Source organism: Neofelis nebulosa, chromosome 7 (assembly GCF_028018385.1).
Source record: "Neofelis nebulosa isolate mNeoNeb1 chromosome 7, mNeoNeb1.pri, whole genome shotgun sequence".
NCBI classification, from domain to species: Eukaryota; Metazoa; Chordata; class Mammalia; order Carnivora; family Felidae; genus Neofelis; species Neofelis nebulosa.
Window position 1 is genome coordinate 39,112,967 of NC_080788.1, and position 27,014 is coordinate 39,139,980.

Genomic DNA, 27,014 nt, shown 5'->3' on the forward strand with positions numbered 1-27,014 from the left:
CCCCGCCCATCCCCCAATCTTGCCCTGCTCTGGTGGCTCCGATCCTGGGACCAGGTTGCTCCTGACTCATTCTCCCCACGAAGCTGCCATTAAAAGGCCTTTATTTGGCTCAGAGTAATGTTGGGCAAACCTCTGAGTCCCAGTTTTCCCATTTGTAAAATGACAATAAGTACACATACCCCGCAGAGGCTGTTCTGGAGAGGAAGTGAGATACCATACAAGAGCATTTAAGCCAGGGCTTGGCACTCAGTAGATGCTCATTAAATCCATCTGTTTCGAACAACTTGCACTGAGAATGCCATATGCCAGGTACATTCTGGACATCAGTTTGGGAGAGAGAACCATCTGGATTTGAATCCCAGCTCTGCCAGTTGCTTTGCAGGAATCTGGACAGGTTATTTCACCTGAGCCTTAGTCTCACCACCTAAAAAATGGGCAGAACACTACCTACTCCACAAGGATGATGGGATAATGTAATGAGATAATAGATGGCATGTATAATAAGTGCTCAATAAATGATAGTTGCTTTGGGGCGCCTGGGTGGCGCAGTCGGTTAAGCGTCCGACTTCAGCCAGGTCACGATCTCGCGGTCCGTGAGTTCGAGCCCCGCGTCAGGCTCTGGGCTGATGGCTCGGAGCCTGGAGCCTGTTTCCGATTCTGTGTCTCCCTCTCTCTCTCTGCCCCTCCCCCGTTCATGCTCTGTCTCTCTCTGTCCCAAAAATAAATAAAAAAACTTTGAAAAAAAATTTTTTTTAAATAAATAAATAAATAAATAAATGATAGTTGCTTTATTATTTATTATCATCATTATTATTCTCTTTCTAAACTCTATTCCATGGCCTGACCGCCAGCGGATATGACCAATCTGTCTAGCGTAGTGCTATTCTCCTCTGGCCTCCAAGGATTTCTTAGTCTATCTGTGAACTGGAGTTTCTGTGCTGAGGCTCAGAAAATTCTCTGTATCCCAAGAACCCCAAAACAAATCACATATGAATCCAAAGATGGAAAGAATGGAAAGCAGTTACCCTAGAAGCATCCGCAGGGCATAATCTTCTGTTCTTTCCAGAAAATGTCACCTGTCTGCCAAACCCATTACTGGGCTGGACACAGGTGGGTCTGTAGGGCACCTGGAAGGGCAGGGGCCTCATCAGGCAGGGCGGGGTCTTCTCTGAGAGCCAAACGAGGGGGAGAGGCACCCCATCACTTCCTATGCACAGTGGCCATTCTCCTCTCCTCCCCTCCTGCCTTGCCAACTCCCACTGCTGCCTCCTGGGCCACGGGGAGGCCAGGAAGCCCAGTTAGGGAGCCACGCTGTGTCCTGGTCATCTAAAGCCACAACGTGGGGTGTAGAAAGGATTGGAATGCTGCAGGACCGTGACTTTGCTCAAGGTCCAGCCAGTGTGTGTGTGTGTGTGTGTGTGTGTGTGTGTGTGTGTGTACGTTATTTTCCCCATTGTATTTTGTTGAGTTCCCTTAATCTCAGTGCCTTGCAGGGTGCCACAAGGGCCAAGGGAGGCAGTCATGTGTGGAAGCACGCCGTTAGACGACGCACATGGGAGGGACCACTTACCGTCGTTTCACACCGTCCAATTTCAATTAAGCCGAACACTGGCAGCTAGAAATGTTTAATTTAGACTCAGTCCCGAATCCCTTTTGGTTCAACATTTACTGTGGAGAACGTGTTTGTGTGATTGTATGATTTATAACAAAGTTGAACGTGACATAATAAAGCTAACACACACTCATTGTAGAAAATTTGAAAAATACAGGCAAGTATAAAACAGGATGTGAAAATCACCCCTAACAACACAACCCAGAAGTGGTCAGAGTTATAGGTTATCTATCTCTGCATCAATATCATAAGAGCAATATGTGTGCAGACATTCAGTGCTTTGTACGTGCCAGGGACTGAATTCAGTGCTTTCTGCTCTATCCATGTATATAAGTAAATGAAGAATCATAGTAGCTATATGTAGGGTTAGCACCTGCTTTTTTTTCCATTTGGCCTTATCACATGAAAACTTTCCCAAATAACCAAAAATATTCTAGGGCCGCCTGGGAGGCTCAGTCAGTGAAGCATCCGACTCTCGGTTTCAGCTCAGGTCATGATCTCACAGTTTGTGAGTTCGAGCCCCATATTGGGCTCTGTGCTGACAGCATGGAGCCTGCTTGGGATTCTCTCTCTCCTTCTCTCTCTGCCCCTTCTCCACACTCAAGCACTCTCTCTCTCTCTCAAAAACAAATAAACTTAAAAAAAAAATTAATATTCTCAAACATGATCTTTTCCTTTATAAAAATAACGCACACTTATGGTGAGGTAAACAGTCCAGAAAAATAGAAAGTGGAAGGAAAACAAACTTCAGTTGTACCTTGACCTCCCCTCCCATCCTCCTGGGTGCAATTGCCATTAGCAGTTAAGCATGGATTTTATTATTTATTTATTTATTTATTTTTAATGTTTTTTTTTTCTTTTTGAGAGAGAGAGAGAGAGAGAGAGAGAGAGAGAGAGACTGCAAGCGGGGGAGGGGCAGAGAGAGAAGGAGACACAGAATCCAAAGCAGGTTCCAGGCTCTGAGGTGTCAGCATAGAGCCTGACGTGGGGTTCGAACCCATGAACCGTGAGATCATGACAGAGCCAAAGTCGGACGCTTAACTGACTGAGTCACCCAGGCGCCCCATTAAGCATGGATTTTAAAGGCTCCATAATATTTTGTCACATAGATGTGCCATCATTTCTGTAATTCCATGTTATTGGATATTTAGACTGTTTTAGAGTTCTTGCTGTTACATAAAAAAAAAAAAGAATATTTCTCAGGAAAGATCCCCAGAGGCAGAATTGCTGGAACAAAGGGCATAAACATTTTTAAGGCTTTTGATCCATATTGAGAAACTGATTTCCTGAAAGCCGCCCTGTTTAGAGTGTCATCTGCACAGAAGAACAGTGGTCTTGCTCATCTCACGTTATCTCAGCCCCACCGAACGTTATGTATTATATATAAATAGTTGGGGTAAAGTGGTAAGTAAAAAACACCATCTCCCTATTTCAACTGAATCTTTTGTTTCCTAATGAGGTCGCACATATTCGTAGTTACTTAAAAAAAAAAGTTTATTTATTTTGAGGGAGGGGGAGGGGCAGAGAGAGAGGGAGAGAGAGAATCCTGAGTGGGGCTCAAACTCATGAACCCCAAGGTCATGACCTGAGCTGAAATCAAGAGTTGGACGCTTAACCGACTGAGCCACCCAGGTGCCCCCTTAGTTACCTACTTTTAAATATTTTTTTAAGTAGGTTCCACCCCCCAGTGTGGGGCTTGAACTCACAACCCTGAGATCAAAAGTCAGATGCTCTACCAAATGAGCCAGCCAGGCACCCCCTTAGTAACTTACTTTTAAACAAACATAAACTTAGTCACTTACACTTTCCCTCTTGTTAGTTCTCTTTTCAGGTCCACTGCCTAATTGTTTTTTCTATTGAGGTTTTTAAGTTTTTTTCTTTTTGATTTGCAAGTGCTCTTTACATATGCATTTTTATTTTCATTCTATTTATGATATGTTTGGATGTACAGAAGTTCCCAGTTCAAGTTAGGCGGATATATACATCTTTTCCATGATAATTTCTTCTTTACTGCTGTGCTTAGAGAGGCCCATCCCGTCCAGAGATCAAAATCATGAACATTTTATTCTAGTCGTTTCATGGTTTCATTGTTTTCACATTTTATGGTCTCATCCGTCTGGAATTTGTTCTGCTCCATAGTGCAAGGTGAAGAAGTCTGCCCCCACCCCCCACCATTTCCTGTTTCCCCAGCACCATTTATTTGAGCAAACCTTCCTTTCTGGGGGACTCTGTGAAGGGCAGCAGCCTCAGGCATTCTACCATCACCCCCTGAAGACACACGCTTGTGCAATACCTTCGGCTTATACTCCCCATGCACCAGGGCCCTCTGCCTCCCACTGGGGACACAGAAACTGACACAACACAGTTGCCACCCTCAAGCAGCTCCCAAGACAGCCAGTCAATAGACAAGCACCATAAAATGTGCGAAAGGCTTGAATGGGAGGGAAGTCTGGGTGCTGTGTGAGACTCAGCTGTCACGGTTTACCTGGGCTGGGTGAGAGGACAGCTGGTAGGAGATGGGTCCCAGAGGAAAGGACAGGTGAGCTGAAGCATGGAGGGGGTGAAGATATTAAAGGGTACGAAGGCACCCAACAGACAGGTAACCCAAAGGGCTCCGGGCGGGTGGGGCCTGGGTGGGAGGAGACAATTCTCACTCTATGCCATTTTGTACCACGTACATATAACTCCTATAAAAACATGAAATATTCCTAAGGATTACTACTTAAAATGAATAGAAAGGAGTTTGAGAATTAAAGTACTGGCGTGGGTGAAGGGCATCCAGGAAGAGGGAACAGCATAAGCAAAGGCTTGGAGTCACAAATCGGTCCAACTTACTTAGGGAACATTCTGATTTAGGGAACAGGTTCAGGCTAGAGGGAATGGGGGGCTGCAGACCAAGGAGGGCCTTATATGTCCCATAAGGAGCTGGACTTTTGTGGATAGTCAACAGACAGCTTTACGTAGGGGAATGACTTGGCCAGGGCTGTATGCTAAGAAGATCGGTCTGGCTGCGGTCTAGAGGGGAACAGAAGGAGCTTCTGGAGGCCTGTGGAGGGACCCATCATGAGACAGCTGTGGTGATGAAAGATTATGATGTGCCCAGGGCCGTTGTGGTCTGGGACTGCCCCGTCCAGCCTCTCCTTGAAGATAAGTTCAGCCCGCGGGCACCTGGCCACGAGTCACTTTGGGATCCCACCCACAGGGGAGGATTCTGGACCCCCCTCCGTCCAGGCCCCAGTCTCAGAGTGCTTGGCTTCTCTGGGGGTGAAAACCAAGAGTATAAAAAAAACCAAGGAGCCCAAAGGCAACCAGACTCTGAATCAAGAGCGATCTCAGTCCAAACCCTGGCTCAGTCTCCGTGAGACCTTAGACAAATTACTCAGCTTCTCTGAGTCCCATTTTTCCCGGATCTGTACAATGGGGCAGATAGACCTGTAAAGAGGGTTAGCGAGCATGCAGTGGGAGTATTCCCTTAGATAATGTATGCAAGTTGCCCACACGTGGGAGGGGCTCGGGCTATGTAAGCACCGTACCACTGCTATAAAGGGAATGAGTGTGTTAAAGGGAGAGTTTAGAAAAGGCACTGCTTACCCCAGAGGAGGAATGCCCAGGAGTTCAGGCACAGGAAGGTAGGTAGCATCAGAGATGACAAACAACAGCTCATAAGGGAACCCTGGCCCAGGCCCTGTGTCTGAGTGGCCCTTTCTGCTTTCTTTCCATCCCAGGCCTTCTACCAAGCCCTTCATTCCCTCCTCCTGGGCCATGTCTCAGACCACATCAATATTCACATCAGTACTTCCCAGAGCCCTGCTCCTGAGTTCATTTGTTCCTTTGCAACCAGTCTGCTGAAGCAGATCTTAGACCCATTTCACAGATGAAGAAACTGAGACCGGCCCCCCCCCATATGGGGAGGCGGTAGTAGGGAGCCCACTCCCCCAGCTTGCTAAACCTCCCGCCCACGGTGTCCGTGGACACAAGCCGAGGGGCAGGAAATTCTACAGACCAGGGTCTGTGAGGCACGGGGAAAAAACCCCGGCACCTCAGATGAGGGAAAGCTAGTGAGGTGGAGCTTGGAAAGCACGGGAATAAGGGTCACGCAGACCTGGTCACAGCCACCACTTGGCTGTGTGACCTTAGGCAATGGCTTGACTTCTCTGCACTTCTGCTTCTCATCCGCAAGGCAGGCAGCATCCCGCAGATGCCGAACCATGTCTGTGAGCGTGAAACAAGAGAAGCGATGGTGCCTTCGTTACTTACTGCTGCGTAACTAATTACCTTGCTTTTAGAGAGACGACCTCCCAAGGCTAGTCAGCGTGATGTGTCCTGTCCGTCAACACCGGGTGCCAGGTGGCACTCATCAGCCCCATGGGATGTCGGAGTGACAGGGGTGGGCTGGGGCAGACTCCTGGAGGAGCTGGAGTTGGGACCATCTTACGCTGTTTTCTCATACCTTCTCGGTTTGGGAGGAAGGTTAAGAAAAACGTCTATCAGATCACGGTCAGAGCTGCCTGGCCGGGTGTGGCTAACACAGCAGTCAGTGAACTGAATGCACTGGCACCGGGGTGGGGGCGGGAGGCCTGCTCAGGGCCCCGTCCCCTGTGAGGAAGGTCCTGACGTCTAAGGTGCTCCCTTCCCAGGTGCTGGCTTGTTGGTCTTCCTCCACGGCCAGTGAGCTCTACTCCAGTGTTTTCACTCCACCTGTTCCCAGTCATCCCTGTTTGTGCCCAGACCTTTGTCCCAGAAGGACCCGGTGCAACAGTGACAGGGCATTTTTATAAAATTGAGCCAGAATTCAGTTTAGATCCCCTTTTGGCCAGACGACCAAACACGGGCTGCGTTAACTAAGGTGGCCGCTCGGGGAGCGTAAGAAGTAGCATGCCCGAGAATGGCTTGGGCCGAATGGCAAATTCTCAGAAAAGGTCTCTCTGTAACTCCCTACCCTTCTCATTCCCCAGGAGGCGGCTGAGTAGATGGTCCCCTTCTGGGGACGGCCACCATCAATGACCAAACCGCTTGAGTCAGGAGTTTGGACCAAGAGAAGGTGAGGGAAATTGACTTAGGAACTTTGACTCGCCAAGACCGTCCCTGTGAATGGCAGGGAGCAGGAAAGGTCATCGAGCACCGTGTCTGTCGGCACTTTGTGGCGTGCCTGCTGGGGTAGAAGGCACACTGTCGTCACCCCGTAAAGGGCCCAGAAAGCTGAAAATGTGACACGATTGGTTTCAAGGGCCACAATGCTGTGGCTGGAACTGGCTGACCAATCAGACTGAAACACCACCACCGTAACCTGGACAAGTGTCAACAGCAAGGAGACGCCCACTCACAGCCCTAAGACGGGGTCAAAGGTTCAAGGCAGGGAATCTGCCTCGAGCAGGCAGGAGCCGTGCCCATCCTGAGACAGTCTGGTCAGCTTTTGGGGAGCGTTCCAGGCTTGGTGTGCAGCGTAGAAACACAGAGTGGGGCACCTGGGTGGCTCAGTGTCTGACTTCGGCTCAGATCGTGATCTCACGGTTCGTGAGTTCGAGCCCCACATCAGGCTCTGTGCTGACAGCTCGGAGCCTGGAGCCTGCTTCGGATTCTGTGTCTCCCTCTCTCTCTGACCCTCCCCGGCTTGCACTCTGTCTCTCTCGAAAATAAATAACAGAACAGTCAAAAGTTAAAAAAGAAAGGAAAAAAGAGTCCCTTACTTGTACAGGTCTTGGGCGGTAGGAGTCTAGCCACACGTCGTAGGACGATCGGTCCAGGCAGCAGTGGGGGGCAGTCTGGACAGGGCAGGCACGCGGTCAGTGTCAGCAGAGAACACGCCCTCACCGTGGGCATCTACGGGAGTGACCCACAGGGCTCCATCAGTAGCTTCTACTTGTTCCCACAGTTTGTGACCCCACGGAGGGTGTCTTCAATCTACCAGCCTGTCAGGGCTGGAGCTGTGAGAACCGTCTTGACTTCCGCCCACTGGGCAGGGGGACGGTGCCCATTTTGCGTTCTGCAGAGCTGGCACCAAGGTTCTACAGTGGACCCCACTTGGACAAACCCAGCCTCAGAGCCCTAATACAAGTCAATTCTTCACCTTTGGTTTCCTCTGGGCGTTTGTCTTGGGGCCATTTCCCCAAGGTCAAAATCCCATTACGGCAGCAGGACGACCTTTTGTTGTTGTCTGAATGGATCTGCAGTGGGCACAACGGACTGCGGGAGGGGCCGAATCTCATGTTCCCCTAGCCAGCGTGACGTGCCCACCCTCTTGTCTCCAAGTGAGCCAACCAAAGTTCTAAGAATCCCTGTGGTTTCTGCTCACAGCCGTCGTGGACGTCCTCCCACCTGCGCCCGGTGTGAGTGCCCATCCGTAACCACCATCTGAAAGACAGCAGCTCCTCTCCACCCCCCACCCCCAACCACCCTGGCTGTTCCCATGGGGGGGAAGTGAGACTGGCCAGTGACTCGTAAGGAGGTCCCACCAGCCGGAGAAGAGTCGGCCGCAACCAGGGCACGGTTTGGGCCACTCTCTGCACCTCTTCCCAGGGCTCAGCCTGCAAACGCCCCCAATTCCTCCTCATCAAAAGGCAGTAAAATAGAGGGTCATTTATTGCCCACTTGGCCATACAATCTGGTCAATGTATTTGCTCGCGATTTTCATGGACTTGTCTCAGAATCCCATGAAGTGTCTTGCGAAGTCCCCATCTTTCCTCTTCCAGCACCCCCCAACCCCATCATCACTGTCAAGAACCGTGAGGATCTAAGATTTTACCCTCTTCGCCACCTAACGTGTTGGCTTGCCCCATTTCCTGGATGCCGGCAGAGGACCCAAGATTCCGGAGTCAGAGACTACGGGCTGCTATTACTCATGGCACATCATGCCTTGGTTTCCTTGTGCAAAGAGAGAAGGTGACGCCCGCAAGCTCAATGGGGTGCTTTATGGGGAGGAACCCTGAGCTTCGGGAACCCCGAACTTGTATTACAGTGGGCAGTCAACATACCTGCCCTTTGCACAAAGGGGCATCTTGTAAGGCTGTTGCCTAACGTACGTCCTTGAGGAGATAATCTAGAACAAAGGCCGTCGGTGCCTTTGCGCGCACGATTCCCGGAGAGTCCCACGGAGAACTGTCTCGCGGCACTACGCGCTTCCTGTTTGGGTCCCCACGTGGTAGAGGATGCCGTCTGCATTTCACGTACAAGAAAACCAAAGCCCAGAGGAAACACGCGAAACGCCCAAGTTCACAGAGCTTGGAGGATGGTGGAAGCGGATTCAAACTTCCGTCAAGAGGCTTTCACATCTCTCCGAAGCTGGCCCTCCATCCTCATCAGCAGCACCTCTGGCGTAAGGCTTGATGGAGAAGGTGGCGAAATGTCTATGTTGAAAGATGGTCTTCGGTGGCTCTGTGGGCCTCCGATCCCAAGCCTCTCCTCCTTCCCCAACTTGGCAAATTCAAGAGCAGCCTTACTTCAAAGGCCTGTGGCTTCTTCTGCTCACTTGGGAGCCCACCCCCAAGGCCTAGAAACTGTCAGAAGATGTCTACTGACACTGCCTGCTCGGACTGGAGCCAGGCCAGCCACAGCCCTCCCCTAGCGGAGCACCCCTGGGACTCTCCAGGCCCGGACTCAGACAGAATGGGATTCCAAATATGCGAGCTGACAAGTCCTCAACTTAAAACCCTGTGTGGCTCAAGCTGGTTCTTCTTCCCTACAAGCCATGGCAGGGACACTTTTTTAGCATGGTTGGGACATGGCAGAGATCCTGGACTCTGGGCCCAGATGAGGCCAAGTGGCCCCAGGGGTCAGACCTCAGCCCCCTAGAGCCCCAGAGTGAGGAGAGCCTAGAAGCCAGCCAAAGCCTGTCACCAAGGCAGACCCGGAGTCGCTTGGCTTTCTGGGGATCTGATGTGGTTTTTGATGTAAGCTGACATTATGTTTGGGACAGCACAAAGCAGACGATTCTTAACGAGTCAAAACAGCTGCTGTTAGGGCCGGGAATGGAACGGTCCCGGCTCCATGGGCAGAGAAGGAAAGGAAACAAGGAGTGAGGTGGGGTCACCATTTCCAAAGGGTCCACGTCCTATACACGTACTCAGAGAACACCCAAATCCTGCTTGTTCGAGACAATGTAAGGAACTTGGCCAACACTGAACGACCCATGGAGGAGCCTTTTTTTCTCTCCTCTACAGAAGATCACGCATAGATGTGTTTTTGCTAAAACAATAAGGAAAGTGCATATCGGGCTGTGGGCACACACGCAGTGTTGAGCTCGCACGTGTGTTTTCTCGGCATTCCTACAGCTACGTTTTGTTCCTTGCTCGATGATGGGAAATAGCGAAACCCTGAAAAATAAACATTTCCAATTTGCTGGTTCGGACAAAACTGACACACACACACACACACACACAAAAGCTGGCGACAAACGTTAACGTTTTAAACATCCAACAAATGCTAAATGTCACGACAAGCAGGCCCTGTTCTAACTGCTTCACAAATATAAACTTATTTTTCAATCTCCCTAACCTGTAAGGTGGGTACTATTCTTAGGTCCATTCTAAGAAATGAAGAAACAGGCTCAGAGACTTTGAGTGCCTTGCCCGAGGTCGCTCAGCTGGAGGCAGAGCTCGGCCTGGAGCCCCAGCAGTTGCCTTGAAAGCCTGCATCTGTGGGAAGTCAAGCTCAGAAGTTGTGCCACCAGCAGGGCCAGGGGTGGGAACACCAGCTCCGGAACCAGAGAGATCAAGGTGGGAATCCTAGCTCTGATTCTTACTAGCTGTGTGACCTTGGGCAACTTACTTAACTTCTCTGAGCCTCATCTATAAAATAAGGATAAGGACTGGATGAGATGATACAAAAGTGCATAGTACACAGCACATCCCTCGGTAAATAATAAAATTATTGTCACTGTTACCAAACAAAACAAGTGTTCTGTTACTAGCGACCGTCCCCGCTCCTTTTAGCGGGTCCAGTCTGAAAGTCCGCCCCAGCTGCCTCTCTTGGGACATAAGATTTTGGGGGGTGAGCAGAAGGAGCTCTCTGGAAGCACCATCAAGCCATCTAGTTTAGACCTTTGCTTTTCGAAGGGAAACTGAGGCCCAAAGAGAGAGGGGGCACCCTCACAGTATCACTCAGCCAGGTCTCCTCCAGTCCAGGGAGGTCACATTAAAAACCATCTATTGGGGGGCGCCTGGGTGGCTCAGTCGGTTAAGTGTCCGACTTCGGCTCAGGTCATGATCTCGTGGTCCGTGAGTTCGAGCCCCGCATCGGGCTCTGTGCTGACCGCTCAGAGCCTGGAGCCTGTTTCAGATTCTGTGTCTCCCTCTCTCTCTGCCCCTCCCCCATTCATGCTCTGTCTCTCTCTGTCTCAAAAATAAATAAATGTTAAAAAAAAAAATTAAAAAAAAAAACAAAACATCTATTGGGACACCTGGGTAGCTTAGTCCGTTAAGCGACTGACTTCGGCTCAGGTTCGTGAGTTCGAGCCCTCGTCGGGCTCTGTGCGGACAGCTCAGAGACTGGAGCCTGCTTCGGATTCTGTGTCTCCCTCTCTCTCTGCCCCTCCTCTGCTCACGCTCTGTCTCTCAAAAATAAGTAAACATTAAAAAGAATTAAAAAAGAAATCTATCTCCTCCGCTTAGCCCATGGGCTCCTGGTCTCACATTCAGAAATTCTAAGCCTTTTATCTACACTCCACTAACTTTACCATGAGCTGCTCTGGAAACAGTCAGCAAGGCTGGCGAGGCAATTCTAGTCAATATCCCTGGTGACGGTCAGCCTAGACTGCACAGCTCCTTCCCCAGCACCTTCCTTCGGCAGACTCCCCGGACTGGGCCTAGGTGATACACAGCTTCCTCTGGGTAATCTGTCTGCCAGAAGTCAGCAAAGGCCTCAAAATCCCAGGGTGGAGAATTTTAAATCTTAGTCTTCATTTGCCTTTTATTAAAAAGCATAGGGAACACCTCAATGAGAATACACTCAATGCCGTAGCGCTGAACGCTTAAAAATGATTAAAATGGCAAATTTTATGTTATGCTTACTTTACTACAATAACTTAAAAAAAGAGCACGGAGAAGATGAAAACATTTTAGAAATGGATGGTGGGGATAGTGTACAATAATGCAAATGTACTTAATGCCACTGAACCATATACTTAAAAATGCTTAAACTAGTCAGTTTTATTGCTATCTGTATTTTTCCACAATCAAAAACAAATAAAACCCCGGGGCGCCTGGGTGGCTCAGTCTGTTAAGCGTCTGACTTGGGCTCAGGTCATGATCTCATGGTTCATGGTTTCGAGCCCCGCGTCGGGCTCTGGGCTGACAGCTCGGAGCCTGGAGCCTGCTTCGGATTCTGTGTCTCCTTCTCTCTCTGCCCTTCCCCTGCTTGCACTCTGTCTGTCTCTCTCTCAAAAATAAATAAACATTAAAAAAAATTTAAAACAACAACAACAACAAAACCCCCGATCTGTACCTCTACCGTTCTTGCCTCTCAACTGCAGCATCGCAGAGGGGCCAGCTCTGGAAGGAGCTCCAAGTCAGGGGTTTTGGCCCCCGTCGGCCACGGTCTTGCGGTGTGACCCTGGTTAGCGCCCTGCCCCTCTCTGGGTCTCAATTCTGTAATAGTGATGGAATTAGATGCACTCGAAGGGCCTTTCCAGCTTAGATGTTCTTTGAGTCTACATTCTAAGCCATCAGAGGGTTGCCCCCAAACCAGGAATTTTATACCACACCCTTGAGAGGGTAGAATAGGGCTGCAGGACATTAGCCCCCAGAACCTGGGGCCTCAGGATAAGGGAGGGAGCGAGGGTTCTCAGGGGCCTGTAAGGAGAAGCCAGCTGGAGTTGTCATGGAGACACGTGATAATAATAAACACACACCCCTCTGGATGCCCACTTGGTCCTTTGGAGTTTATAAAACACGCCCACATCCATTACCTCTGTGACCCTTTTATTCCACAAACACCCAGGGAGTCCATCTGTCCTCTGTGCCCGGCATTGGGCTGACTCAGGGCCATGGGGGCAAATGGGAAATGAGACATCTCTGGCTTCCAGGAGACTCCGGGAAAGAGAAAAGGGGCAGCCGTGTGGCCAGAGCTTGGACTGGGCAGACTGGGTCATGGTCAGGAGGAGGAGACAGCTTGGGCGAAGGCCCAGGAGAAAGAGAGAGGTCTGGAGTGTGCTGTTTGAAGGGTCTGGCCAGGTAGAGATGGGGGGAGGGCAGGTTCCCTCAAGGCCTCCCAGGCCACTCGAAGAGGGAATTCTCTGTCCTGAGGGTACAGGGAGTCATCAGAGGGGTCACCGTCCTGCGGAGGGGGGGCACTGACAGATGCGGGTGCACAGCATCACTCTGGGTAGAGAGTAGGTTGGAGGCCCAGTTAAGAGGCCACAGCAGCTGGCCAGGGGACACCCTGGTGGCCCCGACTACAAATGTCCCAGCGGGTCATGGATTTCCTTTCTCACTGAAGAAACAGAGGTTCGCACAGGTCAGGTGACTGATTGCTCAACACCAACAGCAAGTTAAGGACTCTGGATTTGAGTTCTTAACACTTGCTCAGTCCCCAACCAAAGCTTTTCTTACCAACCTGAGCTACCTTCCAGCCCGCAAATTATACTAGTGAGTATAGTTTGTGAGTACACCTGCCAAGAGCTTAATACCCGTCAGTTCTGAGTGCCCAACATGCACTCATTCCTATATCCTCCCAACAACTCTAGGAGGTGACTACTCATTAGTATTCAGATGGGGAAAGTCAGGCACTGAGAGGTTAAGTAACTTGCCTCAGAGCACATAACTGGTAAGCGTCAGAGTCAGGATTATAGCAAGACAGCTACAGCCACTAAGCCTCCTGAACTATGCGGGTGGGGGCAGGGAACGGGAGCTCCCGGGACAGGGGTAAGAGGGCATGAGTTCTCGGAGGGGAGCAGAGGTGTCTCAATGCTCTCCAGAGCGTTGACAGAATCTGCCTGAACTCAGAGGGAGCAGTTAGACCAGGAGTCCTGAAACTGGAGGTGTAGGGTCAGCTCTGCCCTGAATTTGCTGTGTGACCTCAGACTACTCACACCCTTCTCTGGGCCTTGGGTTTTGTCACCTGAAGCGTGAAACAAGATCTCCAGGCCCGCCCCCCCCCCCCCCCCACCGGCTCTCTCCCAGTCCTGCTTCTCTCACACCCCCAGACACTCCTAGAGGCAGGGGTGGGACTGGAGATGGGGGGAGGGGGCAGTGGAGGGACCCACCCTCCTCCAAAAGCCTAGTCATTGCAGGAAATCCACCCCCCACCCCCCCCCCCCCGCCCCGCCTCCTTCCAGGCCTGAGCTTGGGTTGGGTTGGGAGGCAGTGAGCCCCACCCACCTCGTTTCCCAGGGCCTGCAGGGACCAGGCTCCCACCACACTCTCCAGAGACCCGGCCTTGTTTAGAAAGTGTCTCCTTTGGAGCCTGAGTCACTGGATCCCTGGGTGGTCTGGGGGAAACCGCAGAGTTATTGCGAGTCCCGAGTACCGTGACTGGGAGAGGGGGGAGGGTGGCAGGTCTTGCTGCCACTTCGTGACCTCGGCCACTCAGTCTCTTCTGTCTGGGACTCGGTTTCCCCACCTGTGAACCGAGGGGCTGGCACGGGAGTCTCAGACCCCCATGAAGAACGGCTGCTACAGGGCCTCTCCCTGACACTCGAAGCCACCCAAGAACCTCAGGAGGGGGGCAGGCCTGGGAGCAAGACGGCTGTAGGGTTGACGCCCTGGGGCCCCAGGACTCAGCCCCTCATGCTGGCAGACTATCCCCGAGGGACAGGCCCACCTTCACAAAGCCAATCACAACCCGCACCCAGGGGGAGCCCCCAGCTGGCATCCAACACAGAGGGCTTGTTGCTTCCCCCAGGGACCTTGGACAAAGGGGCACACGGGTATAAGCCTGGTTTCTCCATCTGAAAAGGGGCAACAATTGAGACCATCACTGCAGGGGTTCTCCTGGACTCGAGGTGTGTAAACAATTCTTTGTGTGTAACAAGGGCTAGCAAACAGTGACTCCTACCAGTTACTGGCTTGAAAATGCTCTAGAGGAGGACCAACGCCTGGACGGTACAGGGCGGCAGGGGGACATGGGCACAGGCCCGAGAGTGGCAACAGGGAATGAAAGGACCTGGGCTGGAGGGGGACCAGGAGAAAGCACAGCCTATGAGGCTTAACTCCAGAATTGATGCCATCTGCCTCCGCGGGGACCCCGAGAATCTGGAAGATGGCAAAAGGATGTCCCTTGCCGGTCCGCACACAATACACCCTGTGGGGGGAAGGAGGTGACCCAGGTCATATCCAAACATCCATGGTTATATAGGATTGAGGTAAACACTTCCCTGCTCTGGGCCTCAGTTTCCTCATCTATGAAAAAGGAGTGTCAATCCCCTGTGCCTCCTGCTCCCTGATGAATGGGGACTGTGATCATAACTTCCACCCCCAGGCACTGCGGGGTGACTGGCTGCTCCTCTGAGAGCAAAGAGCCCCTCTTGAGAGACTGGCTTTGGTGAACACGAGGAGCTGGGGAGCCAGGGCTCGGCCCACTCGTTCCTGCCTGCAGCCTGCACATTCCTCCCGCTGGGAAGTCCCTACAAAGAGCTTCCTGAAGGCCTGCACTGATCACCTCCCCGGCCCACTCAGAAACCAGCTCCTTCCCCCGCCCCCCAAAAGTCACCCCAGCTCCTCGTCCTGACATCTGAGGGCCCCAGCCTCCCTTTCCAGTCCCGGCCCTATGTTACCAATAGCTGATACACACTGATGATGGACCAGGAACTGTGTGATGTCCTGATTTCTCCCAAACCTACTTCTCAAGTAGGAACAATTTTTATCCCCATCTGATACCACCTTTTGGTAATAATACCAGGGCACATTGAGAAGTCTCTGGTGTATCCTGCAATGGCAGACACAGAATTTGAACTCAGGCACCCTGGCTGCAGAGCACGAGGGTCTGAAGATTACCCTTCTGCTGACTTCTAGGGGTTCCATGCGACAGATGCCTCTTGGTTTCTGCCACTCCCATGTGTCTCCCCTTTGCTCCTGTCCCCTCCACCACCCCTAGCCTGTGGCTTGCCTGTGAGGACCAGAGCCATAACATGTCCACAAAAGTGGCTCCTTATTCCATCTGGCACTCTGCTAACTGCCTGAGCCCCAAGTGACCCCCACACTGACCCCACACCAATACCCAGTAAGACCAGCATCCCGATGGGCATCTTCAGGGTGGGGTGCCCTGGTGTGTCCAGCACCTGACAATGGTGCCAGTATGCCCTGCTACAGGGACAGGATTAGCAGGGGTGGGGAGAGTCCATTGGTAAATAACTTTGGGAAACAAAGCACAATGAATGGTCTATTTCTTAGAGGATATGGTGGCCATGATCCCCACCTCCTGACATCTAGATTCTCATGCCTTCCCTCCCATGTCGTTAGCAAGAATGGTTCGTGTGATCCGTAGAACGTGGCGAAGTGACTGCAGATCACTTCTGAGATAAGGTGAGCAAGGATGAGAGCTTCGCGCATGTTCTCTCCCTCATCTAGATCCTTTGCTATGGGGGAAGCCACGTCACGAGTAGCCCAGTGGAGAGGCCTGTGTGGTGAGGAACAGAGGCCTGCAGCCAACAGCCACGTGAGTGAGCTTGGAAGTGGGTCGGCCCACTCCAGACAAGCCTCAGATGACTGCAGCCCTGGCCGACAGCTTGACTACAACCTCACGAGACCCTGAACCAGAACCACCCAGCTGAGTCGCTCCTGCATTCTTGAAACACAGAAACTGCGAGAGATAAGAAACGTTAGTTTCAAGCTGCTACGTTTTAGGATAATTTATTACGCAGCAATGGATAATACACACGACTTCTCAGAGCATTTAATACGCTAATGTAAATCTCCAAGAAAGAAGATATACAATATAACATTCCCCTTAGTTATCTGGCCAAGGAAGCCTTCTTTCCTTGAGTTTTCTCAAGAGAGAAAACGGATTTAATATGGCTCTGGTCCTACAATTAAATGTGACTTTTAACCCTGATCTGTCATGAGCTAGTCATTTGCCCTTCCCGAACCTCAACTTTTCCCTTTTATAGAGCAGAGAGAAACAACCTGCCTTTGCAGAAATCGTAAATACAACCCCAGATGACCTAGCTCTGAGCTCTTTGGTGAGGGGTGGGAGGTCCTAAAAGGAGCTTCACCCTGGGGCTCAGGTGGGTTTCCCAAGGTGGTAGGTGGGCCTGAGGCCCACTGTCTGTCTTTCTTCCTCAGGCCACTTCCCCACAGTGCTGAGAATCAGTGTCTTCTGGCTTGTGCACAGTTCAGAGATGGGAGGCATGGACCTGAGCCTCCTCCATCAGACTAGGAGAGTTTATCCAGGATGGACGGCCATGTACCCTCCCTTCCCCCCATCCTGTGGACACACCGAAGCCACGGGCAGGAGGGAACACCAGAACCTTCTCTGGCCTTAACAGTAAACATATGCCCCTCCTCCCTTGTCAATTTAGCCCCTCTACTCTTTATCTGGTAAAAGACTGAAATCAAGTTTCAGTGCGCTCGATGGGCCAGAAACCCACCGAAGCCCTGCATGTCCCTCGCTGTTAGAAAGAAAACATTAAAAAAAAAAAAAAAAAACTATAATGTGAATACTTTATTATCAACGAGTGACTGGTATTAGCTTTTTGTCTGGGCATTAATATTTCAAAAACCATACGCCAAACCCAGGCTTCTCCACCTAGCTCTGCTGTATCATTTTCTTAAAAAATAAAATAAAATAAAATAATAAAGAAGAGGAGGAAGGAGGAAAGAAAGAAAATATATTTGTATTGAAAGAATTATAAGCCAAAGTGCGTCTTTGTTTTGTCCATATACACACATTGCACCATACATAAATAATTACATTGTAAAAATGACTCCATAATTACAAGTATAATATATATTTCCATATAATATATAAAACTTTATATTAAATCTAGGTAGATGATATGGGGGGGGGGGGTCTCGTCCGTGGTCGGCTGTAGGGGGGGCGGGTTGTGTCTCTGGGCGGCGGGGCAAGCGGCCGCCGCTATCTGTGGTTGTTGAGGAGGACCTCCAGCCAGCAGGGGCAGGAGGTGATGAACTGCCGCGAGTAGCAGGGCCCCCAGCCCTTGGCGAAGCTGATGCGGACGCTGTTGGGGTCGTAGGGGCCGTCGGCAGCGTCGGGCTCGGGCCCCTGCTGGAGCAGGCCCGAGCGCTCGAAGTCGAACACCTTGATGGAGTAGCCGGGCGGCACCTTGCGCACCACGAGGGCGCGGCCGCCCGGCGCGTCGAGCGTGGGGGAGTTGACGAAGATGGGGTGCTCGCCGCGGTTGTAGGCCCACACGCCGTCGGGCTCCTTGCTGAGCAGGATGCCGAAGCCGATCTTGCTGCGCGTGCGCCGCACCGACTCGCTGCGCTGCTCCAGGTTGAGCTGGCCCAGGCAGAAGCCGCTGCCCTGAGGTAGGTCGTAGAAGATGCTCACGGCCTGGTCGTACACCGCGTAGAGGCGGCCCACACGCGTCCGGTGCTCCCAGTAGGCCACGCTACACCAGTGGCTGGGCTTGGTGGCATCCGGAGACATGCTGGCGTCTGCGGGGCAAGCACAGGGCAGGGGGAGCGTTAAGGAGGGGGGAGGGGGACGCAGCACTGCTGCCTGGACCGTGGGGGTCCGGAGTGAGGGAGGGGGGGTTGCAGCATTCAACAGACATGCGGGCACCGACCGCCTGCCAGCTTGTCCTCAAGAAACGTAACTCACAGCAGAACAGCCCCCTACAGGCGCAAAGGGGGAAAACAAAGGTTACGAGCCTACCTAGAAGGCAAGGCGCCTACTGTGTGCTCGGTGCTAAGGCTACACAAACATGAACCACACTCGGCCCCTGCCCTGTAGACTTTTCCAAGCTCCAGCTAGCAGGAGACCGGACAGTCCTCCCACACCCAAAGGAAGGGCTGAACACGGAGCACCTACAATGTTCCAGGTGCTGCATTTCTGACCCTGTCTGACCTCACTGGGTCCTAATCACTCTGTGACAAGACTACCTTCTCCTCATTTTACAGATGAGGATCCAAGACACCAGCTGTCTGCCCAAAGGCCACAGAGCTAGTGAGTGGCCCAGCCAGGATCTGAACCCGGCCAGTGTAAGCCTCAACCTGAAAAGAGTGGGGTTAAGTCGTCAGGGGACATTTCCCCATTTGAAGGGGACTCAGGCATAGCAAGGCATGATGGGGTAGGGGAGTGGGGCCCCAGAATCCCTTCCAACCCCCAGAATGTTCCCAGCCTTGGTCTTGAGCATGATGCCTAGTCTCCCAGTCACTCCTATCCCCCACCCCTCGAGGTGGCTCTCTTGGCAGGAAGTGCAGATTTTCACCAGAACTGCAGCCCCTTCTGTGAGAAAGAGAAGCTGAGGTCTCTTAAGTATTAAAGAAAATTGCCCCACAAGGGCTCCAGAGTTCGCCAGCTCTTGAAGATGTGTGCTGCTCCTCTCTGGGCCTCAGTTTCCCCATGGACAGCAAAGGGGTGGCCTGGATGACTGGGATCCCTTTCCCCTGCAGCTTGAAGCATTTCTGCATGTCTGGATGAGCAATTTCCTGATACCAGACCTAAGACCACCCAGAGGCCAGAGCCCGTCTTGAAGGGCAGCCCCGTCTTTGCTGCTGTGTGTGGCCAGCTTCTCAGATTCCGAAGTCTTTTGACATCTGGTCTTTCCTTTGAGCTCAGAGCTCTGAGTAGCAGGTGGGCATCCATGACTGCCCCGTGATGTGACATGTTCCCACATACCCCTTGGATGGGGCTTATGCACAGAGGGGAGAAAGTTCTGAGAATGTGACGGGAACGCAGCAAGGTGCTTTATGGCATGGCTCCTCCACGAGAAACTGATCAAAGTCCAACCAAAGCCGAGGAAGAAAACACTGCTAACAACTTCATTCAGGAGCCGGGGTGAGGTCAGCTCTGTCTGCCTTAGGCTCAGCCCCGCCTAGAAGCCCCAGAGCAGCAGGGTGACAGGGCCCCTCACAACCTCTTATGCGCTGGGAGGCCCGCCTAGCCACCTAGCAGGAAGCTGTCTACCCGAGAGGCCTCCTGCAGGCTGCCAACTCTGCTGAGGCCATGAGCTGGGCAGAGCCCCAAAGGGCGTGCCCCTCACCCTCTGCCTGGTGTTAAGGTCCCAGACATGGGTCCCCAGGCCACTCCCTGAGAATGTATTGATTTGCCTCATAGTCTCCATCCAGACCCTTCCTGGTTTTTGCAGGCTGATGGGAGGTGGGGTGGGGGGAGAAGAGACCCTGATCCTTGCCCTCAAGTGACTTACCCCTTGGCCAGCAGGTAGAGAAACAGCTCTAGCCTGTGGTGCCACAGGGCAGGCACTAGGTCAGTCCCAGCAGGTAGACAGTCAGGAACACTCCAAGCCACGGACCATCTCTCTGCCCATCCATCTGGCACAGGTCTGGGGAGTTCCCAAGAGCCAGGAAAGCAGTGCTGTCCCAGCCTGGCCACGAAACCCCAGCACCGGGCTTCTCACGACCAAAGACAGCGCCTGGGTTGCACTGGACACAGAGGTGGGGGAGCAAAGGCTCTGTGCCTGGGGAGTGTTGGGTGACAGGACGAGCAACACACATCACCAAAGGCCTTTCATGAGCTAGGTGCCCTCTTCACAACAGCCTCGGTTCACTCCTGGTCCCACCCCATTTCACAGGCGAGGAAACTGAGGCCCAAAGAGGTGCCGTTAACTGGTCAAGAATACACACGAGTGAGTGCCAGAGCCAGCATCCGTGCCAGGCCACGCTCCGGGCAGACTCCCCACTGAAACCCATGCACTAAACAATTCCCTTCCCTTTTCTAAGCCTTAGTTTCCCTGTTTGTAACCAGGCTGCTCTCATGGTCTGAGTCTTGGAGGTGTTTAGCTGGTGAGTCACTCCCTGGCCCACAAATGAAACACCTCACTGAGTGAGGGTTACTGCTTTCCCCCCCACCTTTACAGATAAGGCTCAGAGGCCACCCAGTCATAAAGTGGCGGCTCTGCCCCAGGGTGTAGCCACTCCATTGTAAAAGGCAAGGGAGCAGTCAGAATGTGTGTGTGTGTGTGTGTGTGTGTGTGTGTGTGTGTGTGTGTTGAGGGGGGGAGATTGAGAGTAATGGAACTGGGTGGGGGGAGCATTTCCTGCCCCCTTTCTCAGCTCCTCCCACCCCAGCCAAGCCAAATGCCCCTCATCATTTACCCCCACCTCATTAATACCCAGCCTTGCTCCAGCACTCCTCAGGGGGATAGGATCCTGTGCTTGGGGGATGAACCCCACAGAGCTGCCCTAGGCCCTGGCCTGCCCCAACCGTCTGGCTCAGGGACAGTGCCTGGGTCGGGCCTCACCTCCGGCAGTCTCTCTTGTTGTGCAGGCTGGGTAACACTTATCACACCTGGCCTCCTGGCCAAGTTTTCCAAGTTCCAGGAGATGGACTGCTGCCTCCAAGAAGCCCTCTCTGATCTCTCCCTCCCATGTACCTACAGTCTTCAATGCAGCCACTCCCTATGCCTGAGCAGGTGCCTGTGCTGTTGGTCAGGGCCCCTGGCTGGTCTAGACTTTCACGAGTCGATACATTGCTTAACAGAGGGATTGTGAATGTACGGGGTTCCTACTGTTTTATTTTGTCATGTGCAGACTTATTAAAAACCCCAAGACTAGGGTAGCTGGGTGGCTCAGTCAGCTAAGTGTCCGACTCTTGGTTTCGGCTCAGGTCATGACCTCACGATTTTGTGAGTTCGAGCCCCACATCAGGCTCTGTGCTGACACTGCGGTGTCCACTTGGGATTCTCTCTCTCCTTTTGCCCCTCCCCTACTCGTGCTGTCTATGTCTCTCTCAAAATAAATAAATAAACTTACCCCAAGACCATCTACTATCACTAGCACACAAAAAAGTATAATTTGATACTGATAAAATAGATAGGACCTAAATCAGAAATGTAAAAGTTAATATGATTAGAGTATAAGAAATTTTCTTATTTCTTTCATCATGGACCAATGAAAATGTAGTCCTAAGACTGGCTTCTGGGAGCCACTAATTGAACTGAATGTCCTTGTGCCCCAAAGATGGCACCCCGGGGGGTACAGGGTGACTCACCCACACACACACACACACAGCAGCAGGTAGCAGAACTGGGACCCAAATCTGAGACTCCAGAATTCTAATCTAATGCTTGTCCCATGAGCCAAAGGGTTTCAAAGTGAGACAGACCTAAGGCTCTTACCACTGACTGTGGCCATGGACAAGCTGCTGTGTCCAAGCCTCAGTCTCCCCACTTGTAAAATGGGCTTCTTCATAACCCATAAGTCCATCTTTGGACTTTTCTGGAAACTCCAGCAGCAGATCAATTGGGTGCAGAAAGAAGTAGCTGTCTGTTTATTGGCCCCAGCACTGGTGCTAACCCTTCAAAGGCCAGGGCTCCTTAGGGGTGCCAGGGGTCATGACCCCAGGTCACCACCACAGGAGGTTACGATAGGAGAGCAGATGGCAATGCCCTTCACAGAGTGTAGAGCACTGTACTGGTGCGAAGGTTTAGCTCCCAGCCTAGAACCCAAGGGTAAAGAGAGGTGCCTCATATGCAGAGGAATGACAAATGGAGCAAGGAATGACTAAATGTCTAGAACAAAGGCGAGTGCCGCTATGGCTCTGTGTACACACACACACACACACACACACACACACACACACACACGGATTCGGGTCTAATGCAGCGGGACCGACACGAGCTGACGTGATCTCTGCCAGCAAGACGCCAGGCCCCCCAAACCTCTGCCCTTCCCACAGTGATGGGCCCCACCCCACCGCCACGCTTCTCATCCTCCGTAGGGCTGCCACTCAGGGCGCAAAGGGACAGTCTTTTGCAGAAGATCTTTTTCTTCTCGTGGCTCCAAGGCTGTGGTCCCGCCATCAACCTAATTAGGAACCAGCTCCTTAATTGCAAATAAATACCAGGGAGTCAGACCCGAGTGAACAACATCAAAGATGACCGCGCTCTGACTGAAACTCCTGCTCGCTACCCCCTGCTCGGGGCCTGGCCTAGTTCCCAGCCAGACTCTGGGTCCCGGCTGGGAGGGCTCTCAGGGGAGGAGGAGAGGAGGGACGCGGTCTGGGTCTGGCGCTATGTCTGGGGCAGACCTGGCAGAGTGGCCCCAGGCTGTGGGGGGAGCGTGTCAGGGTCCAGGCTTCAGGCCTGTATCAGGCAGCTCATCTTCCTTCTCCTGGCCTCAGGCCTCCCATCTGAACGATGAGCTCGACGAAAATGGCTGCAATTTAGTGAATGTTCACAGCAATTCCACTTGCAGTCATCCAAACTTGGCAAATAGCTCAGTTGTCCATCAACAGGGGAATGGATGTCATGGACTGAGTATTTGTGAACCCCCAAATTCATGTATTGAAATCCTAACCCCCAGTGTGATGGTGTTTGAAGGCGGGGCCTTTGGGGGGTGATTAGGTTAGGTCATGAGGGTAGAGCCCTCATGAATAAATGGGATTAGTGCCCTTACAAGAGAGACCCAGGAGAGCTCCCTCACCCCTTTTGCCCTTCTGAGGACACAGCGAGAACACGTCCATCTGTGAACCAGGACTTGGGCCCTCAGTAGACTCCAAAACTACCAGTGCCTTGACCTTGGACTCCCCGGCCTCAGGACCCATAAAAAATACACGTGTGTGGTTCAAGCCACTCAGGCTGTGGGATTTCTGTTACAGCAGCCCAAACAGGCTAGGATAAGGGATACACAAAAGTAACGTACACCCATACAATGGAACACGACTCACCAATCAAAAGGAACCAACTACTGAAACATACAACACCGTGGATGGATCTCAAGTGTATTGTGCTAAGTGAGAGAAGCCAGACACAGAAGATCTGCCGTTTGTTTCTATTTATATAACATTCTCGAGTAGACAACTAACCTCCGGTGATAGAAATCAGAACAGGGATTTACCTCCAGGACAGGGAAGGGGCATGGGGGAACATTCTGGGATGACGGAAATGTTTCATATCTCGATTGGTCCAACAGGAACTCGGCTGTACTCACTGTCAAAAGTCATCGCCTGTACACTGAAGAGTTGTGCATTTCGTGGTAGGTATGACGCCTTGAAAGAAAAGGCAGGGAGTGGCAACGCGCTGCTCAGCCAGCTCTCTGTGGCTGTCCTGGAGCGGCCTCAGCAGGGCTCTGTGGTGGCCCAGGGGACAGCCCCTGTGTTTCCAGACCGGGCAGGGGCGGCCCGGCCTCAGCGGTGCCTACATTCCTGCCACCAGAGGGTGGTGGCCGCCTGTGGTGGGCAGGAGGAGCCGGCCAGCCACAGGCCCTCTCCCCTGCGCAGGAGCCAGTTCCTCCAATGGTTGGCATTCCTTCTCCTTGGCCTCTCTGCCCCGTGAGTGTGCTGCGAGCCCAACGTGTAATTTTGTGGGGGTGCTGGGGCACCAGGAGCGCCGACTGCAGCCTGGGGGAGGCGGGGAGAGCTGCAATCCCAAGAAAAGCCTTTAGCTTCTTCGAATCAGCAGTATTCTGTCAAAACACAGGGCAGGAGCGTTCCTGTGTGCTCCCCCGTGGGCTGCGCGGTCCAAGAGCCTGAGCACACGCAGTGCAGCTTGTTTTCCTCGTGATCCCCCCCTTCCCTTTGGCCAAACTGCCTTGGACCTAGCCATCCTGTGAAGGGAACCAGAGATGTGCCCAGATTCAAGTCTCTGGTCCCTTAGACTCGAAGAGAGCTAGACGGGGAAGGCTCAGAGCATGTGCAGGCTGGGCCCCGAGTCCTCGTGGTCTCCAGAGGCCTGGCTGGGCCGCCCATTCTCCTCCATGTTCAAAGCCACTGCTACTGCTTCACACCCGCGTGGGGCCACAGCAGCCTCGCTGCCTCTCCCGGGGCTGGACAGAAAGGACAGACGCAGCCACACCTCAAACGAGCACAAAGCAAGGGCAGACAGACCCAGACCCCACTGAGAGCCGGGAAGGGAGACTCAGAGTCCCAGAGAGGTGAAGTGACTCGCCCAGGGTCACCCAGTAAGTTGGTGGCAGAGCCGGAGAAGAGCCCAGAGGCTGGTTTTTCCAATCCCCTTGTCACGGGCCACTCTGGGGCCTCCTGCCCTCCTGGAAAGCTCCTTTCTTCTGTCCCATGTCATGCCTGTGGCTTCAAGTTCCCATCCAACCGGCAGCTTTTTCATCCACGGCTCCCAGGCCTGGGAGTAATTACGTGGCCCTGCATCTGGTTAACCTAACACCCCTTTAAAAGCCTTGTTTGCCCATTAGATAAGTAGTTTTTGTTATCAAACTTAAGGGGGGAAAAGGAGTTTCCACTTAACCTTCCTTTGTCATTTTAAGCTGCAGAAATGGCTTCAGGTTTTGCAGCGAATCCAGAGATGCGGCATTAATTAGAGGCTCTTTTTTTTTTTTTTTTCCCTTTGTTAAGGGAGGGGGGAGACCCGTCCTTTATCCACTGGGCTCTGGCAGTAAAAGCAGAGAAGGAATGTGCACGGGGCCATGTTAATGGTCAACAGCTTAGAACGAGCCTCTCTGCTGAACTCTTTCCAAAAGCAGGGCCCAGCTGACAGGAGTTTCCTCTTATTCGCTCCCACTCGCCCCTCCCCACCCCCCACCTCAGCTCCAGCACCTTTGGCTCCTAGAGGAAGCCAGGCTTCCAAGAGGAAGTTCCTAATCGGTCATTACATCACGGGCGGTCTGGCCACCACTGCCGCCTGCACAGGGTCCACCTCAGGGGCCTTTCAGCTGCTGGTCTCTGGGGCTGAGGACCGCGCTTACCGCCGCCTTCAGACAGCAGGCCAGCCAGCTGCTCTGCTGGGTTGCGGATTTTTACCCCCAAGACAGGGATGAGATGGGAGAGCCAGGGGGGAATGACAGCAGGGAGAGAGGGAGGCAACGAAACACACAGTCCAAAATTCATGATTTTGCACGTGGAAAAACTGAGTCCCAAACAAGTAAAGTGACTGCCCAAGGTCACAGTGGAAATCAGCCATACAGCAAGGTCCCATCAGGTCTCCTGCATGGGGCTGCGTTAAGAATACAGGCTCAGGAGCACAGCTTCCTGCATGTGACTATCAGCTTTTGCCACTCATCAGCTGTGAAATCCTGGGCAAGTGACTTTACCTCCCTGGACCTCAGCTTCCTAAGCTGTAAAATGGGGATGCAATCATTGCTTACTTCATCAGGCTGTTGGGATTCGTTTCAAGAGCATCAAATAATGCCTGGTTCAAAATAAGCACTCCAGGGGCGCCTGGGTGGCTCAGTCGGTTAAGCGTCTGACTGCAGCTCAGGTCACGATCTCACGGTCCGTGAGTTCCAACCCCACATCGGGCCCTGTGCTGTCAGCTGGGAGCCTGGAGCCTGCTTCAGATTCTGTGTCTCCCTCGCTCTCTGCCCCTCCCCTACTCGCCCCTCTGTTTCTCTCTCTCTCAAAATAAACATTAAAAAAATAAAATAAAAAAAAGAAAATCAAAATACACAGTCCATAAATAATAGCTATTATTATGTCTACTAATATTACCACCGTGCAGTCTTATCCCCTCTATATCATTTATAGAAATTGCGTAATGGATTGAGCCGGCTATATAATTCATAAAGGTGTTCACATTAGGTAGTAATATCTACAAAGATAAGATGGGAGTTAAGAATCAAGGGGAAACAGCGGTAGTTGTAGTAGTAATAGCAGTAATAAAATAAGCCAGCCAATAATAGTAATAATTAATCATATACCAGCCAACATTTAATGACCAAGAGTCAGGCAGAATATGAAGCACTTTAAATGCACTATTTCCGGGGTGCCTGGGTGGCCCAGTCGGTTAAGCGTCCGACTTCGGCTCAGGTCATGATCTTGCGGTCCGCGAGTTCAAGCCCCGCGTCGGGTTCTGTGCTGACGGCTCAGAGCCTGGAGCCTGTTTCGGATTCTGTGTCTCCCTCTCTCTGCCCCTCCCCCGTTCATGCTCTGTCTCTGTCTCAAAAATAAATAAACATTAAAAAAATTAAAAAAAAATAAAATAAAATAAATGCACTATTTCCACATACTGTCGATCCTCAGTCATTCCCATTTTAAGATGAAGGAACCGAGGTCCAAAGGTCAGGTTAACGTGTCCACCGCCCTGAGCTAGGAAGTGACAAAGCTGGGACTTGAGGTTCACAAGGACTATCTAGGCTTAGAGACGGGGAGGAGGTCTGCAGGGTGATGGCACAGGCCCTGTGCTACAACAGCCCAGCCAGGTCCACTCCAAGCTGGCGCAGGAAGGCTTTATAAAGACTGGACGGTAAAAGGGGTCCTTGGATGTGGCAATGTGGGGGCCACCTCCCCACCACCTGCTGCCCACCTTACCATTACCAGGAGGGCAGTGGCGTTTTCAGAGAGCGCGCCTTATCACAGCTACTGATGGCCCCCCACGAAGTCCCGCAAACTCATACACTTGCTTGGTTTCCAAGGATAGTTT

The 27,014-nt window shown here is 52.2% G+C and overlaps 1 protein-coding gene across 1 annotated transcript in view; it reads right to left on the reverse strand.

Annotated features, from left to right (window-relative positions):
- Positions 1-16,376: 16,376 nt before the first annotated feature.
- SMAD6 (SMAD family member 6) overlaps positions 16,377-27,014 on the reverse strand; it is a 76,801-nt gene continuing 66,163 nt past the window's right edge. The window contains exon 4 of the mRNA XM_058737286.1: positions 16,377-18,159. Coding sequence (XP_058593269.1) covers positions 17,618-18,159 — 542 coding nt within the window. The 3' untranslated portion in view covers positions 16,377-17,617. The remainder of the gene's footprint in view (positions 18,160-27,014) is intronic.